The sequence below is a fragment of the Mesoplodon mirus genome (assembly GCF_964341445.2).
Source record: "Mesoplodon mirus genome assembly, chromosome: 17".
NCBI lineage: Eukaryota > Metazoa > Chordata > Mammalia > Artiodactyla > Ziphiidae > Mesoplodon > Mesoplodon mirus.
Genome location: NC_138993.1, coordinates 51,204,583 through 51,221,106, shown reverse-complemented (window position 1 = coordinate 51,221,106; position 16,524 = coordinate 51,204,583). Strand labels below are relative to the sequence as shown.

At 39.1% G+C, this 16,524-nt stretch overlaps 1 protein-coding gene across 1 annotated transcript in view; it reads right to left on the bottom strand.

Annotated features, from left to right (window-relative positions):
* Window positions 1-16,524, bottom strand: part of SCEL (sciellin) — a 336,387-nt gene that overhangs the window by 197,795 nt on the left and 122,068 nt on the right. Inside the window, exons 8-10 of the mRNA XM_082602083.1 lie at window positions 8,984-9,079; window positions 7,207-7,285; window positions 973-1,247 (exon numbers count right to left, since the gene is read on the bottom strand). Of these exons, the coding sequence (XP_082458209.1) occupies window positions 973-1,022 (50 nt within the window). The 5' untranslated portion in view covers window positions 1,023-1,247; window positions 7,207-7,285; window positions 8,984-9,079. The remainder of the gene's footprint in view (window positions 1-972; window positions 1,248-7,206; window positions 7,286-8,983; window positions 9,080-16,524) is intronic.

Sequence of the window (16,524 nt, the reverse complement as noted above, 5' to 3'; positions counted from 1 at the left end):
CTCAGCCAGCCGGTGTTGGGACTTCCCTGAACAGCACCCTGGCTCCTAGGGGGAAAAAGTTTTAGGCACTTCAAGCTGAGACAATGGGAAATAACCTCATCCTTGTTACTTCAGGGTGAGATGACTAATCCTAACTTGTTGGCAGTAAAAAGGAGTAAGTGTGATAGTTAGGTCTAAGACAGTTTCTCTATTTGTCTAAAACATAGCTGCAATTCATATATTGAACATATTTACTTATATTTTTGTCAGGAAATATGTATTTTTCATATGAATGCAAAGAGAAGCAAATCATTTGGTCTAATGTAAACCATCTTACAATGGTTCTTCTGACTATATTTTATTCTAAACTCCTCTCTATGTGACCTTGGTTTTGCCTTTCCTTTTCCTTCTGCAGAGCAGATTTGCAAGGGAGCAGTAGAATCAGGCATGCCTTAAATATTTGGCCACTTGGAATCACTGGAGTCATTCTACTTACCCTAAGAGACAGGGTAATCTTTAGTAGTGATTCCTAAGATTACTGAAGAGGCCTTCATAAGCTACACGGGTTCTGAGCACCAAAGGGGTTTTGTATATCAGGTTCTACTGCAGGCAAAGAATATAGCCTACACTATGTAAATTTCAGGGCAGGCTGTAAAGTAAATTAGTCATATGTAAGGGTGAAAGTTCGGATCCTAAAGTGCCTGCAAGTTTGAGACTTGGGGCACCCAGTTAAAATGCAGTGGAATAGATTCTAGAGATTCCTCTCTGAAGCTTCTTTAATCTCACCAGGAGAGATATGCAACCCTGTAGTTTCTAACTGTATGTTTCAGATGGCCCCGTGCATCTTATAGTTACTGTAACGTCTTAAAACGCCAAGTGGCGTCTCACGCACTGCTCAATTGTCCGGACTGTCTTGCACATTTGTAATTCAATGAATGTTGACCCGATGAATGAGATTGCAAAGACAGAAGGTAAGCAAGGGATGGGACTCACCCAACACACTTCCCTGGGCACTTCGCTTCTAGTGCAATTGAAACCTCCATCCAGAGGCAAGACCCAAAGCTTCCAGAGATGGTCTCCACCTTGTTCACAGGTGCTGGTGCTGCCTCGGGCTATGGCGTCTTGAAGCATGACTTATTCAACCCCTGCACCAATGATAGTCAACCTCCTGGTTCTTGAGCTGCTGCACAATATGAACTGATACTCCTCCACAGGATGTATGGCCTGGGTCATGTCTAGCACGGCATCTCTCATATTGGAGGTACTCTCTACAAGAGGAAGGAAGCAAAGAATGACTACATGGAAAGACAGTGAGCTCTAGTTTCTTGAATATATACAGAATTTTCAAAACCTAATCTGCTGGAGCTAGTGCAGACCACTTGTTGTTCTACTCGGAAGCCCTTCCTGTCTCTTCCATCTTCACACTCAGTAATGCCACTGGAATGGGCCATGTAGCTCCCATGAGGATAGTTTTATAAAGTTGGATGTTTTAGGAAAAAGTTGGACTCTTTGATCTTTTATCTGGTTTGTAGCTATATTTCTACTTATTCTCTCCAGGCTCTGCTTTTCTTCCCAAACCTCCTCCAGGTTATTGTGTTTGTGAAGTTGCTTGCACTTTCATTATTTTTAATATGTACTCTACCCAGAGGCTCATAGCATTCCTGTATTAGGACTGAATGCTGATAGACATAGGGATAATCTGGTATAACTAAAAGAAAAGAAAAATTATTAAACCAGTGCGAAAACAAACACTGAAATAAAATTCTGCCTGTTTTTCACAGTTGGCAGGAAACCCTCAAAATTTAATGGGATCAATTGTTTAACAAAACGGCACAGGAAATGGTCATACGAAATAAGTGCAGGGATGTTTATACACTAAGCCTGATTTTCCCATTTAGTATATAAGGAAAATTCTCTCTTCCCTCTTCCTTGCTCTTTCATTTGTTCATTCGTTCTTTCACGATCACACACGTAGGCAGATAAAACACAGGAGCTTTTCGTCTTTTAAAAACATGAAAAATGAGACAAATGCGAAGGGGTCAAACACCCTGCAAACATGGCAAAGTGTGACTGAACTGTCTTCAGTGTACACTAAAATACTGATCATTGTTTTGCCATGGGAAAATGGAATATATTGGCAGAGTTACAATTCTGTTATGTCAACCATGTATATTATAACCTTCAATATACTTTCATATATTTAACTCCATTTCCATAACTCAATATGTCAAAGTATAATGGTTTCCCAACTGAAAGAATCTTTGAGGACCTTGTACATACCCTTTGAGGCTGCAGTGTTTTTTCTTAGCTTTTAGTTAGAGCTGTTTGTAATTAATAGAAACAGACTCACTCACAGCATCTGTGCCAACAACTAGTTAGTTGTTCACCAAATGAATTTTTCTTTCTTCCCAAGCACACTTTTGGGCAACATGTCATAGCCGGCTTCGCCACTGGATGTAGCCCTGCGACTGGGTGTTGGTCAATGTAATATGAATAGAACGAAGAGTGTATGAGTAGTAATATATATGTATTCCAGGGCTCACACACACAATACTTTCTCTTTTCCCCCCTTGCACCCATTGAATGGAGAAGTCTAAGAATAAAGAAAAGGATCTAGAGCCTACACTGCTGCTTGGAGTAAAGCTGCCCAGTAGAGCCAGCCAACCAGGTGAAGGCTGTAATATGTGTGACAAGTAAACTTTATTTTGGATTTCTAATCCATATTTGAAACTTTGAAACTTCAAAGTTCTGTATTAGAGCAGTTGGCCTGTCCCAACGAATACACCAGTCTGAGAAAGTGAATGTTCTTCTATAGATTTTCATCAGCGTGAGCTGAAATGGGATACCAAGCTGCTAGGAACTGGTGTGAATACAGAGACCTACTGTTTTCTCCCTTTTTCTGTCACTCATTCACAAAGCTCCAGACTAACGTAAGATAGCCCTGGCAAAGTTACTGTGAATACTCAATTCAAAAAAAACGTTTGGTAAGCAAAGCTATGTGCCAGAAACCAACAGGAAGTCTTCCTTTGGTTAATCACTAGATGGGAGTGGTAAATAGTTCTTAACAAAAAGGGTGGAGGCCCAGAAAATGCACAGCTTAATAAAACAATTAACTAAAGGCTTGGGTAGGGAGAAACAAACCAGCTATGAAGAAATGGGGGAGAAAGGGAGGAGGAAGACGAGAAGAAGGAGGCTCAGGATGGGAGTAGGAAGCAGGGCTTGGAGAGATTCCTTGAGACATGCCAGAGGATTTTCAAAGGGACCTTGAGGTCCTGCTCAGGAATGAGGAGAAAATAGGAACAAGCACCAGCCTTGGATCTGATCCCTTCAGCCTTCTCATCATCACTCCCCATCTTCTTCAATTTTCCCTCATAAATCTTATTTTCTAACCATTTAATTGTCATTTCGTTCCCTTAGCTCTCTTTTAAAATAGATAGTCTATTTCCTGGTTTTGTATAGACAATGTCAATTATAGTCCCCTAAACTGGATACAAGCTGAAAGACTAATCAGGAGAAGTACCTCCCCATGCTTTCCCAAGCCATGCTCCATAGTTACAGGTCAAGGTACACCTCAGGTATCTTGTCAGAATCTTGAGGGGACTGTCACACCAATCAAGCAATAGCAATTTCTGGATCCTTTTCTGCCACAGTGAAGCACAGACCATTGTGCAGAGCCTTGAATTTCTATGCAGTACTTTTGGTAAGACATGAAAAAAAATCCTGCCCTAATTTTTGTGATTCTCTGGAGCTGGCTGCCACCAAACAAGGTTGAGCAACCTATTTCTCTGAAGGGAGCTCCCATTTTCCTGGGAAAATTTAGGCACATTCCTTCCTAGAAAAGAAGGGAGGGACTACGTGAACTTTGGCAGACTTTTAAACCTAACTATCTAAAAAAATGACATTTCACAATGATGACATGGTAGGGTCATGAAAATTTTGATTTGATATTGCCCACTGTCTTCAAACCATTCACAGTGCCTTTGTACATACATCACTTAGTTCTAAGATAATAGGGCTAGTAATAGCCTCACTTGCAGAGCCAGGTAGATTACTTTGTACAAGGCTTTCAAAAGACTACTGTAGGCCTAGAACTAGTGCTTTTGTTCAAAGAATAACTAGAAAGAGGCTGGAATCTTAATGTCATCCCTTTTGAGTCAAATGTGCTTGAGTAGCCTAGGTAACTCTGCCCTCTGGATCTTTATCTCTGAAATGGGAGAAGTACCTGGACCAGGTTCCTTTCCCCTTCACTCCTTTTGCTAGGAATAGAGTAGGATAGTTGCACAGGTGGTTTCAGAAGTCCCACTAGGGGATTATAGATAGAGAAGGAAACTTAGGGAACTTGTGGAGACCACTGTAAGTTAATGATCGCTCAAGAAAGCTATTGGAACATCATGGAAGGAAGCAGGCTTACTTAACTATAAAGCCATCAATAAAAGCATGAGATATGCCCCAGGTCATTAAGTGAAAAAAATGAGGCCTGCATCCTGCTGGTCAAGTCCAGCAAGATAATGATCCTTAGAACCAAGGACAGGAACATAAGGGAAAGGTGACATTCCAAAGTAGGAGATCCTCATGATACTGAAACCTGAGATGACTTAACATATTTTAGTATATGTTACCACCCTTCTGCTGATTTGAATAAGCATCATGACAGTCTTAGTTTGACTTCGTAGGGTCAAACACGCACCCGCATGATGCGAAGGAGGAGCTAGTGATACAAGCCTGATGTCAACTCAAAGAGTGAGGAAGAAGGTGGTCTTTCCCCCCCTCCCCACTTTCCTCTGATTATAAGAACAGAGCCCGCTAGTTCTCGGGACAGAGGCCCCTCGCCTGTCCGCCTGTATTCCTCACAAGTGTCCTATATTAATAAACCTACTTCTTGCCTACCATTTTGCCTCTCGCTGAATTCCTTCTGTGCTGAGACACAAAGATTCTGAACCTCAGTAATCCAGACACCAGGTGAATGATTCTAATGAAAAGACCCTGGGTTCAAGTCCCAATCTGGGTTTTAGCTGGGTTGAGTCCCCGCACGTCGGTTCAAGTTCCAGTCTGAGGTGCACTGTTTCACTTAGACTCTTCTCGTTTCATCCCGTGGGGCAAGGCGGGCTCTCTGCTTCCATCCTCACCTTCAGTAGAGAGGGGCCTTTTAGCATAATATTGAGAACTTTCCTGACTTTCCAATCTAAAGGAAACATTCAGTTCTCTATTACAATGCCCTGATTTATTTTTTTCATAGAATTCAACATTACCCAAAATTATCTTTTTTTAAAAAAAGTATTGGTTCACTTGCCAGCCATTTGCACCCCCCATCCATACATATATATTAGAATGTAATCTCCATGTCTGCTTGTTCACCACTATATATCAATAGTATAGTACCTAGCACACAGTAGTCACTTAATAATTAAGTGAATAAATCCAAGATGTGCTGTGAGAAGTGATCAATATTAGCTTTTGTTGGTCTTATGGGTGCTTCCCAAGAATGGGAAAATACAATACAAAGAGAACTTAACTAAGGTAAGTAAAGTAGCACAGTGACATAAAGTCAGGACTGAGGGACAGGGCAGAGGACCAGGGGGAAATGAGGATGAGACTGTGTGAGCCCTGCTGAGAGCAAACTTGGCAGTGACTGGAAGGCAAGCAAAGGGAGCATCAGAGGAGCATCTCACTTTACTTTGTACTCGAGGATATTTCTAACAGATATGACTAAGCCTGGGACCATTCTTTTTTTTTTTTTTTTTTGCGGTACGCGGGCCTCTCACTGTTATGGCCTCTCCCGTTGCAGAGCACAGGCTCCGGACGCGCAGGCCCAGCGGCCATGGCTCACGCGCCCAGCCGCTCCGCGGCATGTGGGATCCTCCCGGACCGGGGCACGAACCCGCGTCCCCTGCATCAGCAGGCGGACTCTTAACCACTGCGCCACCAGGGAAGCCCTGGGACCATTCTTATTAGACTTCCTAGCCATTTGGAATGTAGCCTGGGACCATTCTTATTAGACTTTCTAGCCATTTGGAATATAACAAGTTGTTACAATTGTGATACTTATTCCTAGTGGTGTTGTGAGAATTAAAATGGATTGAAGTGTATAAAACCCTTAGTACCCTTATACGGAATAAGTAGAAGCCTCAATTCCTTGGATTTCTCCTCTCCCAGGCATCTTCTGCATCTGCTTTACTTCTTCAAACGTGCACTCATAGCTCCATCTTCTTCTTCTTTTTTTTTTTTTTTTAATGTCTGTGGTTGTGTTCCAGTAACATGCATTTACAAGAACAGATTTGTCCTGAGGGCCAGAGTTTGCCGACCCCTGATGCAGGTCATTCCATGCCTGAAGCCATCACCATCTCCAGACTCTCCAGCTCAAGTCAAACCCTTTTTTACTATTTGCTTAAGCGGTCATCATAAATTCCCGATTAAGATCTACCATCTCAAGCTCCCATAGCTCCATCTTCTAAATCATCTCTGTCCCTGCCTCTATCTCTGTCATTTTGTTTCTGTTTCTGAAAAGAACTCCCCACCCCATCACTGGTTGGCCTACCACAATCCAGTTACATAAGTGCTCTTGCTGAGACCACCAATAGCCCCTTGCTGTCACGAACAAGGAGATTGTTTAGACCCTTCCCTACTACCGCTTTGCAGCATTCACAATTCTTAAGCATTTGCTTCTTGAAACCTCTTTTCTCCCAGCTTTTTTGACGTCACACTCACCAAGCTCCCCTCCCAGTGGTTAGGCCACTCCTTCTCACTCCCCATTGCTCGCTTTTCCTCTTCTACCTGATTTTTAAATGTGGAAATTCCTCAACAGTGCAGAAGATCAGCCTTTGACCTTCTTCTCTATCTTCATTCTTTAAATATTTTTATCCATTCCCATGTTTTAAGTCCATCTATATTCCAACTTCCAAACGAATAGCCTCCAAATGCAGATCTCAGCTCCAGATCTGTGTAGCCAAAGGTCCCCTTGACATGTCCACTTGGATATCCTCCAGACATCACGAACTTAACATGTCCAAAACAGATCTCTTGCCCTCCCCTCACCCCAGTCGTAGCCAACACATTCCTCTTCCGGTCTTCTCCATCTTGGCAAATGAGACCTCCATTCACTCAGAAAACAGCAAGTCTCTTCCTCAACCAAGTAATGGCCAATTCACTACTAAGCCCTGCCAATCTTCTCTCCAAATGAAATTTTGACTCTTTTTCTCTTCACCTCTACTTCCTTTATGCTGGTCTTACCTCCAACATCTGTCATCTCAATTTTTTTTCCTTAAAATTTTGTGCATCTTCAATTCATTCTGAGAATTCCTATGATATCCTAGAATGATAATTTTAAAATTAAATTTGATCGTATCACTCACCAGCAAATAGAATAAAATTTGTCTTTTCCATGGCCCATTCAAATAATCCAGCCTCTGCCTACTTCTAAAGCTTCATCTCATCTCAGTTTCTCATCCCTTGCCATGCACCAAGTACATGGTATTCATCCACCCTTTACATTGGCCAAGATGTTTCCTACCCCTGCAACTTTGCACAACCTGTTTCTTCTGGATAGAATGTTTTTCCCATCCCCTTTACCTGCCTCCTCTGAGTAACCGTGCAGATTTCCATTCAAATATTTTCTTGATTCACCAATCTAAACTAGAACTTCCCCCAGTTTTTCCTGAACTCTATTTAGCACATTTGGTAATTATTTAGCTGTACACGTGATTATCTATAATAGTTACCTATAATATAAATTAATATATTTCATATTAATATATATAATATATGTGGTTATATATTTATTTATATTTTTATATATGTAAAATTACAAATATGTAATTATATATCTGATATAATTATATATAAATATACACATACATATATATGTATCTGTAATTATATGGCTGTACATGTGACTGTCTCCACAACTAGACAACAGGGACTATATATGTTTTCCTTGCTATTATATACCCTGCACTTAGCACAGTGCTTGGCACATAATGTGCATACAATAAATATTTATTTCATAAAAGATTATCATTACTTAGTAGTAGTAATAAAAATGTTTATAGTAGTATAGACCTAAATCCCTTTTTTGAAAGCCTTTGAACCAAAAGTGTCTGGGAATTCAGAAATGTTCTGATTTTTAGAGTAACATGTTGCACATACTACATTATGGAAGAATCCCAGCAGGATCTGGGGTAGCAACTGTAATCAAACACTAATATTTATTTCCACAGCTAAATGTACAAATATTTATAATAAGTAGAACCAGTTAAAACTATGAATAGCCCCCCATCAAGTCAGGTCCAAATTTATCACCAGTGAAGCTATGAAAACAAAGTCTTTGAGTTTTCAGCAGAGTTTGGACTTGTGAATTGCCCATAAAGGATTGGGGAGTTGCCCCATCCCTGCCATGATTTCTGGCTTTCATAAGAGGTGCCACAGAAGAGCTCACTTTACCCATGTGATAAAACACTTGACATTTACTCAGACCAACCCAAAATAAATTCAAACCACTCACAAGGAAATAACTGACTCTCAGTGGACTCCAGTTACATGGACTTTCCACCATGAAATTCACTCTCACTGAACTAACCACCTCCTGGGAGCACTTGAAACTCTCCATTTTGCAACAGATGATTTGGGAGGAAAAAATAATTAAGGAATCTGTCCAAAGCCAGGATCAACGCTGCCTGAGAAGCATTTAACAATAAAAGTTCTGCATATACATATAACCATTCTTTTTTAGATTCTTTTCTCATATAGGCCATTACAGAGTATTCAGTAAAGTTCCCTGTGCTATGCAGTAGGTCCTTACTAGTTATCTATTTTATATATAGTAGTGTGTATATGTCAATCCCAATCTCCCAATTTATCCCTCCCTCCCTTTACCCCCTGGTAACCATAAATTTATTTTCTACATCTGTAACTCTATTTCTGTTTTGTAAATAAGTTCATTTGTTCCCCTTTTTTAGATTCCACATATAAGTGATATCATACGCTATTTGTCTTTCTCTGTCTGACCTACTTCACTCAGTATGATAATCTTCAGGCCCATCCATGTTGCTGCAGATGGCTTTATTTCGTTCTTTTTTATGGCCGAGTAATGGCTGTACACCTGAAACTAACACAACATTGTAAATCAACTATACTCCAATAAAAATTAAAAAAACAAATAAAAAAATTTTTTAATTAAAAAAACAGTAAAAGTCCTGCCTCACCCATCCCTACCCTTGCCCCCCACTCATGGCTTATTCACCTTCTATGTTAATAACTTTCCTAAAACTTCCAAGTGTGTTTGTGCTTGCATTATAAATGCTTTCACGTTTAAATTCAACACAATGCTACATGTTATTGATTATTCTTTGTAATGACTGTTTTATTTTAAATTATTTTATCCATAAAAGAATTAAGTATTTATGGAATTTTTCTGTCAAAACTTAACAATAGGGCTTCCCTGGTGGCGCAGTGGTTGAGAGTCCGCCTGCCGATGCAGGGGACACGAGTTCATGCCCCGGTCCGGGAAGACCCCACATGCCATGGAGCAGCTGGGCCTGTGAGCCATGGCCGCTGAGCCTGCACGTCTGAAGCCTGTGCTCTGCAACGGGAGAGGCCACAACAGTGAGAGGCCCGTGTACCGCAAAAAACAAACGAACAAAAAAAACCAAAAAAAAAACCTAAAAAAAACCCTTAACAATAAACTCATAATAAAAATGGACTAATTAAGGGAGGAAATTCAAGGTGCTTTATATTCTGTCAAAATATGTCTAGGTTCGTGGAGTCATGTCTTCTTGCCTTTTACCACCATCCTGAGGGAAAACAACTCTTTCTAAAATAAATCTCAGGCAAGTTTTTGGATGAAAATCTGCATTTTAAAACACCTGATAAATTACTGTGACTCTACTTTAAAAAATGGAAAAATCATTCTCACTATAGTGTTACTGGCATGAATCTTTGACACATAAAGGTATTTACGATAGTTATTATGTCAGAAAATAAACAACTTTTGAAAGCATCACTAGCCTACTTTAAGTAAGTAGGCTACTTTAGCCTCTTAGCCTACTTTTAAAAAGCCTTCTATTAGCCTACTTCAAAAAAATAAAGGAACAGTAAGATTCAGTCAAATATTCATAAGGGAACAAGAAGAATATCATTAATAGGTGGGGTTCACTTTCACAAATAAGAAAGTATTTTATAAATATCTTTAACTTGATGCCCAAATGTACATTTTAAATATGTTCAATAGTAAAAAGACATGATAATGTCACATCTTTAATGTTAACCGTCATGTACACTATCTCCAAAAAAGCAATTTTCTAAGACAACAACATTATTTTTCTTAATTTTCCTTCCATATTTGTAATTGTAAAATAAATGCTAGATGCAACTTTATTTTATCTAAAGTCAGAGCCCCATAGATATGTCTCAGAGCTGGTGGCCTACCAAAAGGTACATATTAAAAGAGGCAAAAGAACTGCTGGTGACATTTTAATCAGCCTTAAATCAGTAGAGACACAGAACTTTAGAGAAGTGTAGCTTATACCCCTCTTAAACTAGGAAAAGGGATAAACATGGAGATGAAGCTAGAGTCATTTTAAACTCTTTTTTTCTTTTTCAATTTATTTCTTAAATTGTGATAAAATATACATAAAAGTTGCCATTTTAACTATTTTTAAGTGCACAGTTCTGTGACTTTAAAGTACATTCATGTTGTTATGCAACCATCACCTTTATCCATCCCCAGAACTTTTTTATCTTCCCAAACTGAAACTCTTTATCCATTAAACCCTAACGCCCATCCCCCACTCTCCCAGCCCCTAGCAATCACTATTCTACTTTACGTCTCTGTGAACTGAACTATTCTAGGTACCTCATACAAGTGGAATCATACAATATTTGTCCTTTTGTGACTGGCTTATCCACCTAGCATAATATCCTAAACATTCATCTATGTCATAGCATGTGTCAGAATTCCGTTCCTTTCTAAGGCTGACTAATAGTCCACTGTATGTACATACCACATTTCCTTCAACCATTTATCCGTCTATGGGCACTTGGGTTGCTTCCATTTTTTGGCTATTGTGAATTATGCTGTTTAAACGCTTTTTTAAAAAACATGTCTTGTAAAAGGAAACATTTCTTGTAAAATATTGGCTAGAAAAATTTCTCAACAAGAGAAAACTGACACCCTATGCTTCAAGTGAAAACCTATTCAGTTATTCAGTTATCCTACAATCACCTTCCCTCAAGTTAAGGGTTGTTTCATTAGATGAAAAGTATACTGTCCTCTTAAACAACTTCCCTCCAGATCACCAAACAGTTTTAGAATTCATGTGGTATAGAGATTGTAATAAAACATCCTCCTATTGTTACTAAATTTGTGCTACTGAAAAGACAATCATTTGCCAAATTCACCAAGATAGTAACAAGGACAGAGAAAAAAATCCTTGTCTTCCAAGTTTCCAGGGAATTGGGTTGACATCAACACTGTGGATACACGTAAGCTTCAGAATCAAAACAGTCCAAAAACCAAGTAGATTTTAGGATGAATTTAGGTCTATCCTAAACCCCACAGTGGGAGGTTTATTATTAAGACTTCACTTTAATATGGTCCCTTGCAATGAAGTTTTAAATGAATGACTCCCCAAATTTTCTCATAAAAGGTGTAATATGGAAGACACCTAGAGATTATCTTGGACAATTCATCATTTTACATCAGGCCAAGAAGGAGTATTTTCCCATTATATCATATAGCCCGTTGCCTTAAATCATTTTAGGAATAACAAGGGAGATGAGTTAATTAGTAACATCCTATGTCTCCTTTTATGTCTAAAAGGATGATTCTAGCATACTTCGACGGTTTTCAAGGAAGCACACTAGGAAGTTATCATTTCATATTTTCAGGCTGCAGAGATTGAGTGCCGTGAAGTTGAAAGTATCCAAACCTTTCATCTCAGGAACTGCTATTAAAGTGGATGTGTTTATCAAAGGCCAGATCTTGTTGATAGCTCGCCTGATCGAATGCTTCTTGGCGATGAACTATTCATCTGGGAGAACCATCACACTGCTCAGTAATACATGCAATTCCCTTCTCACAGGTCTAGTGCTGTTTCCTTGATGACAATTACGGTCCTGCCCTCCTCACGCTCGCCCTTCCTCCCAATCAGTGTCCTAATGTTGCCTCTCAGTGTGATTTTATCACGAAGGCACAGAGAAATAACTTTGGGGTCTTTTCATACTATAAAGAAATCGTAGTAAAACACTCCACTGTTGCTTCTAAATTTGTGCCACTCAAAGCTGACATCTTGTCATCTGTTTAAAAATACTGTGCTGTCTCTCAAACAATGTCACATAAAAAGCCAGCTAAAGGGAAAGAAAAGTCATACTTTTTTGTCTAACAAAGGATTCAATCTTTGCAGCAAATGCTGAACAAACAGGTATTTTTTGTTTTAAGTCGGGGCATGGGGGTGGAAAGCAACTTTTCATACTTCCAAATTTATCAAATCAATAAATTAGGGGAATTATTATTTATATCGCAAAGGAATTTTTATGTTTTTCATATATGGACTCACTAAGCCTCGATTCAGCCTTTGAAATCTTGCATGAGTTCATTTCATTGACAATATAAATTACACCCACAACAGCAAAAGCAAAGGAGTCTGGGAAATAAGATTCTCAGGCTTCCAGTCCTGTGATACAAGGGAGAGCGTAAAAGTGTGGAAATAAATGCTGACTTTATGTGTATATATATACTTGGAGGGACAGAGTCATGATATAGAATATATTCATCACACACACACACACACACACACACACACACACACACACCCCTGCCAAATTGGGTATGTAGGATCTCGGAGACACAGCAGTGAGCAGTCCTGAAGAGAGGTCTTAGTTCCCTGCCCAGGAATTGGACCTGGGTAGCCTGGATGAAAACCAGGAATCCTAGCCACTAGACCACCGGGGGCTAGAGGCTAGAAGCAAAATGGCCCTGGCTCTTGCCCTCATCTGAAAGCAAGAAATATTTCAAGGAGGCAAAACCTGTACAAACAGGTATGAAGTTTATTATTATTAGAGACACAGCACAACAAGCAAGTGGGAGAGCACACAGAGAAACAGCTTGTTTATTTGAGCCTGAAGCAAGGCAGAGAGACACACCCGGAGAGAAAGGATGTGGACGTTCTCCCCTAATGAGGAGGAGTGCAGTAAAGAGGTGATTTAAGTCACTTCTATAGGACAGTTCTTCCGGGTCTTTGTTTACCTTTGGCCAATTAATCTTTTTTTTCACAACTGACCTGCCCTAGGAACCTCTCCAACATGCGTGCGCAACTTTTTGCTAAGATGGATTCCACCGCAGAGGCCTGTGGGGGTCTTGGCATCACCTATTATGGGGTGGCACCCTCCCCCTTTGACCCCCAGAGTCATTCTGTGAAGTCGGGGAAGTTTCCTTGACCTCAGGAGTGGTCATCTTATCTCTTTATTCCAGCAGAGCTCAGCTTCTGCCACTAGCTTTGTCCTTGGAGTGTCTGGGAGAAAACAAAGCTTCAATTTTACTCCACTTGCAAACACCAGCTGTCCAGCCCAGGGGCCCATCGATCTCCTACCTCAGGTAAAGGGTTTCCCTTTCTCGCTTATCAACTGTGCTAGCCTGAGGTTACACCATCCATACAGATAGATGGCTTCCTACATGGAACCATCTCTAGGCTCTTCCACAGAGATGGTTATAACACTGCTTTGTGAACTGTCACCCCCTTAGTTTACTCTTATACGCTCTTCTTAATGTTGTCACAGTTATACAGCAATGCAGAGTTCAAAAAAAATTTTTTTTAAAAAGCCAGTTAAGCCTGGCAATTCCATTTATGAATTAGATGAAGAAAGCTTTCTTCCTAAGACTTTGTCTAGAGCAGCCAGCTGGCTTGCATTTATAAGCCAGTTTCAGCATTTGCTCTCGTGTTTGCATCTGAGTAGTTCTTATTTGGCAACATTTCTTGAATATCCACCCTAAAGCGAAACAAAGAGAAACCACAGACATTTCCCTGGATGAATATACATTCTACTTAGTTTTCTGAGGACTTATTGAGCAGTAGAAATTTTACATACATTTATGTACATCATTAAATAAATCTGCAAGGCAAATATTATTATCCTAATTTTCCAAAAAACAATTAAATGAAAAGGAGAAACTAAATATCTTGCAAAACCCCAGCTCCAATCTAATTACTGCTAACATAGAAACACGTAAGAAGTAGTATATCAACAAGCCCACCTGAAGTGCAGGAGTACTGAAAGGATGCAGAACTAAGCAGAGGGGGAGATAAGTACATGGAAAAACACAGGTTAAATACAGGTTACTGAAGCAAATCAATTACCCCAGGTCCCTTTTAAAAAGCAAAAACAAAACACTTATACAAAACTCTTGTACTAACTCCTTATGACACTTAAAACAGCATGTTTTAAATTTACAATAATATTGCTAATTTAGCATTCACTTTTGCTTTCTAACGTCAATTTTCTCTTAACAATGGATAGTATTATGCACTAAATTTTGACACCATACACATAAAGGCTCCAATTTAATTAAGAATCTATGACTATACAATCACTTCCAATGAAAATCTGATGTCTAAGTGTGGCTGTATATTAACAAGTATAATGAGATATAACCAGAGTTCACAGGATTTAGCTACAGCAAAGATAAAGTTCACCTTGCCTGGCATAGGTACTAATAGTCCCAGGCTCCTGCCATTCATTGAGTTTATAGACTGGCCTCAATAAATCACTGGTCAGAGTTTTAGCCTCTCCAGTTCTGCCATCCTGTGAGTGGACCCAGTCAAAACAAAGAGGAACATGAACAATAATCTAGTAAATAAAACAACTAATTTGGAAAATTTAGGCCAAAACAACTTTCTTGCAAGTAGGACTTCTGTAATGCCTCAGCTGCCCTCTTCAAGTCAGCCATATGTTCTCAGTCTTACTGTCCTTCATGGCCTTTAATTCTTTGAGACACATATAATAGTAAACATAAGACATTGCCTTAGAAATAAGTTTCTGGAATGAAAAAAGATCAACTTAACAAATGAGGCTATTTTTTGAGGTTATTTTTAAAAGCAAAAAATTGTTTCTTGCTTGGAAACCACATTAAACCCCCAATTTTTTTTAAGGATAAAACTTTTGACTTAGCTTGTCCAAGCAATAGTCTATCATCCAAATTTCAAAAGACTTAGCCTACTTCTTTTCCTAAAGAATGGTATTTGGTATTACTGGGTTCATGTAGTTCAGACATTCATGTCCTAAGCAAATCAAAGATTTAGTTATGCCAGCCAATCAGTCTTCCTGCTTCTGTTTGTCACTACAGGGCTCCAGCAGGACTTGCAGCCACAGAACAGTATTCCATGGTCTCTTCAGTTCATCACAATAGTCATTTCCAAGATGAAAAGTTTGGCTTAAATTTTCCTTAAAGTTCTTTTCAGCCTTTAATGTTGGCTAATTTTCAACATGGATTTGACCACCAAGACGTTATATAGCCAAAATAACAAATCCAGGCGAGTAAAAAGCAAATAGGCAGTTATTTTGGTTTCATATGGATACAATTTTAAAGGCTGACCATCTCCCAAGAAGATTGGAATTACTGTAATTAAATTTTATTTAATTTAACCAAAACCACCAAGCACACTTTCAAGTGGAATAAAGCATGGCTTGGTTAAGAGCAGCAAGTGGATGCAGGTCTCATGACCCAAGGTAGTGGTTCTCAAATATCCTCATTGCTGCCCTGGCTCCAGCCATTAGAATCCCAACCCAACCTCAATCACATACACACGAAGTAATTTTTAATCCTCTGAGGTGAAGAAATGGCAACTCTACATTGATCGAATGATAAGATTCTTCCCATAGCTACAATCTAAGTCAACTTGTGTTGGGTAGAGAAAAGCAAGAGATGATCACAAAGCCTTGTCATAAATCTAATCATATCTTCTACTGAAGGACCAGACTAAAGCTACCTGAGTCGACTCCAACAAAATTGTTCATGATTACAACATATGTTTAAAGGAGAATTTTTCTTAAAATGGGAATTTCTTTGCAGTCACTCAAGAAGCACTCTTAAGTCTCTTACTCTTCCCTCTTTCCCAATAACTAAGTGTTAATGTAATTAGCACTATAGGTAATTGTCTATGTATCTCTGAGATTTAATCACTTACATTATTTTCATACCATGATTAATTGTTATGGACCTGCCTGTCATCTCTCTTCATCAAGAGTGAGAACTTTGATCTTTTCCTTTCCCCACTGACCTATGTGTTCCATTGATTTTTTTTCTTTCCCCACTGACCTATGTCTTCCATTGATTTTTTTCTTTCCCCACTGACCTATGTCTTCCACACTCTTTTGGGATATAAACACTCAAAGGTATTTTATAAACAAAAATCCCCCAAGTCAAAAAAACATATTTCAATTGTTTTTACTTCTTTTCTAATCTCTGAAATACCTCATTAAGTATAGTTTTAATGTTCCATTCATTAATAGCACCAATATAATATGACATTAACAAGAAATATGTAAGCAATTAAAACT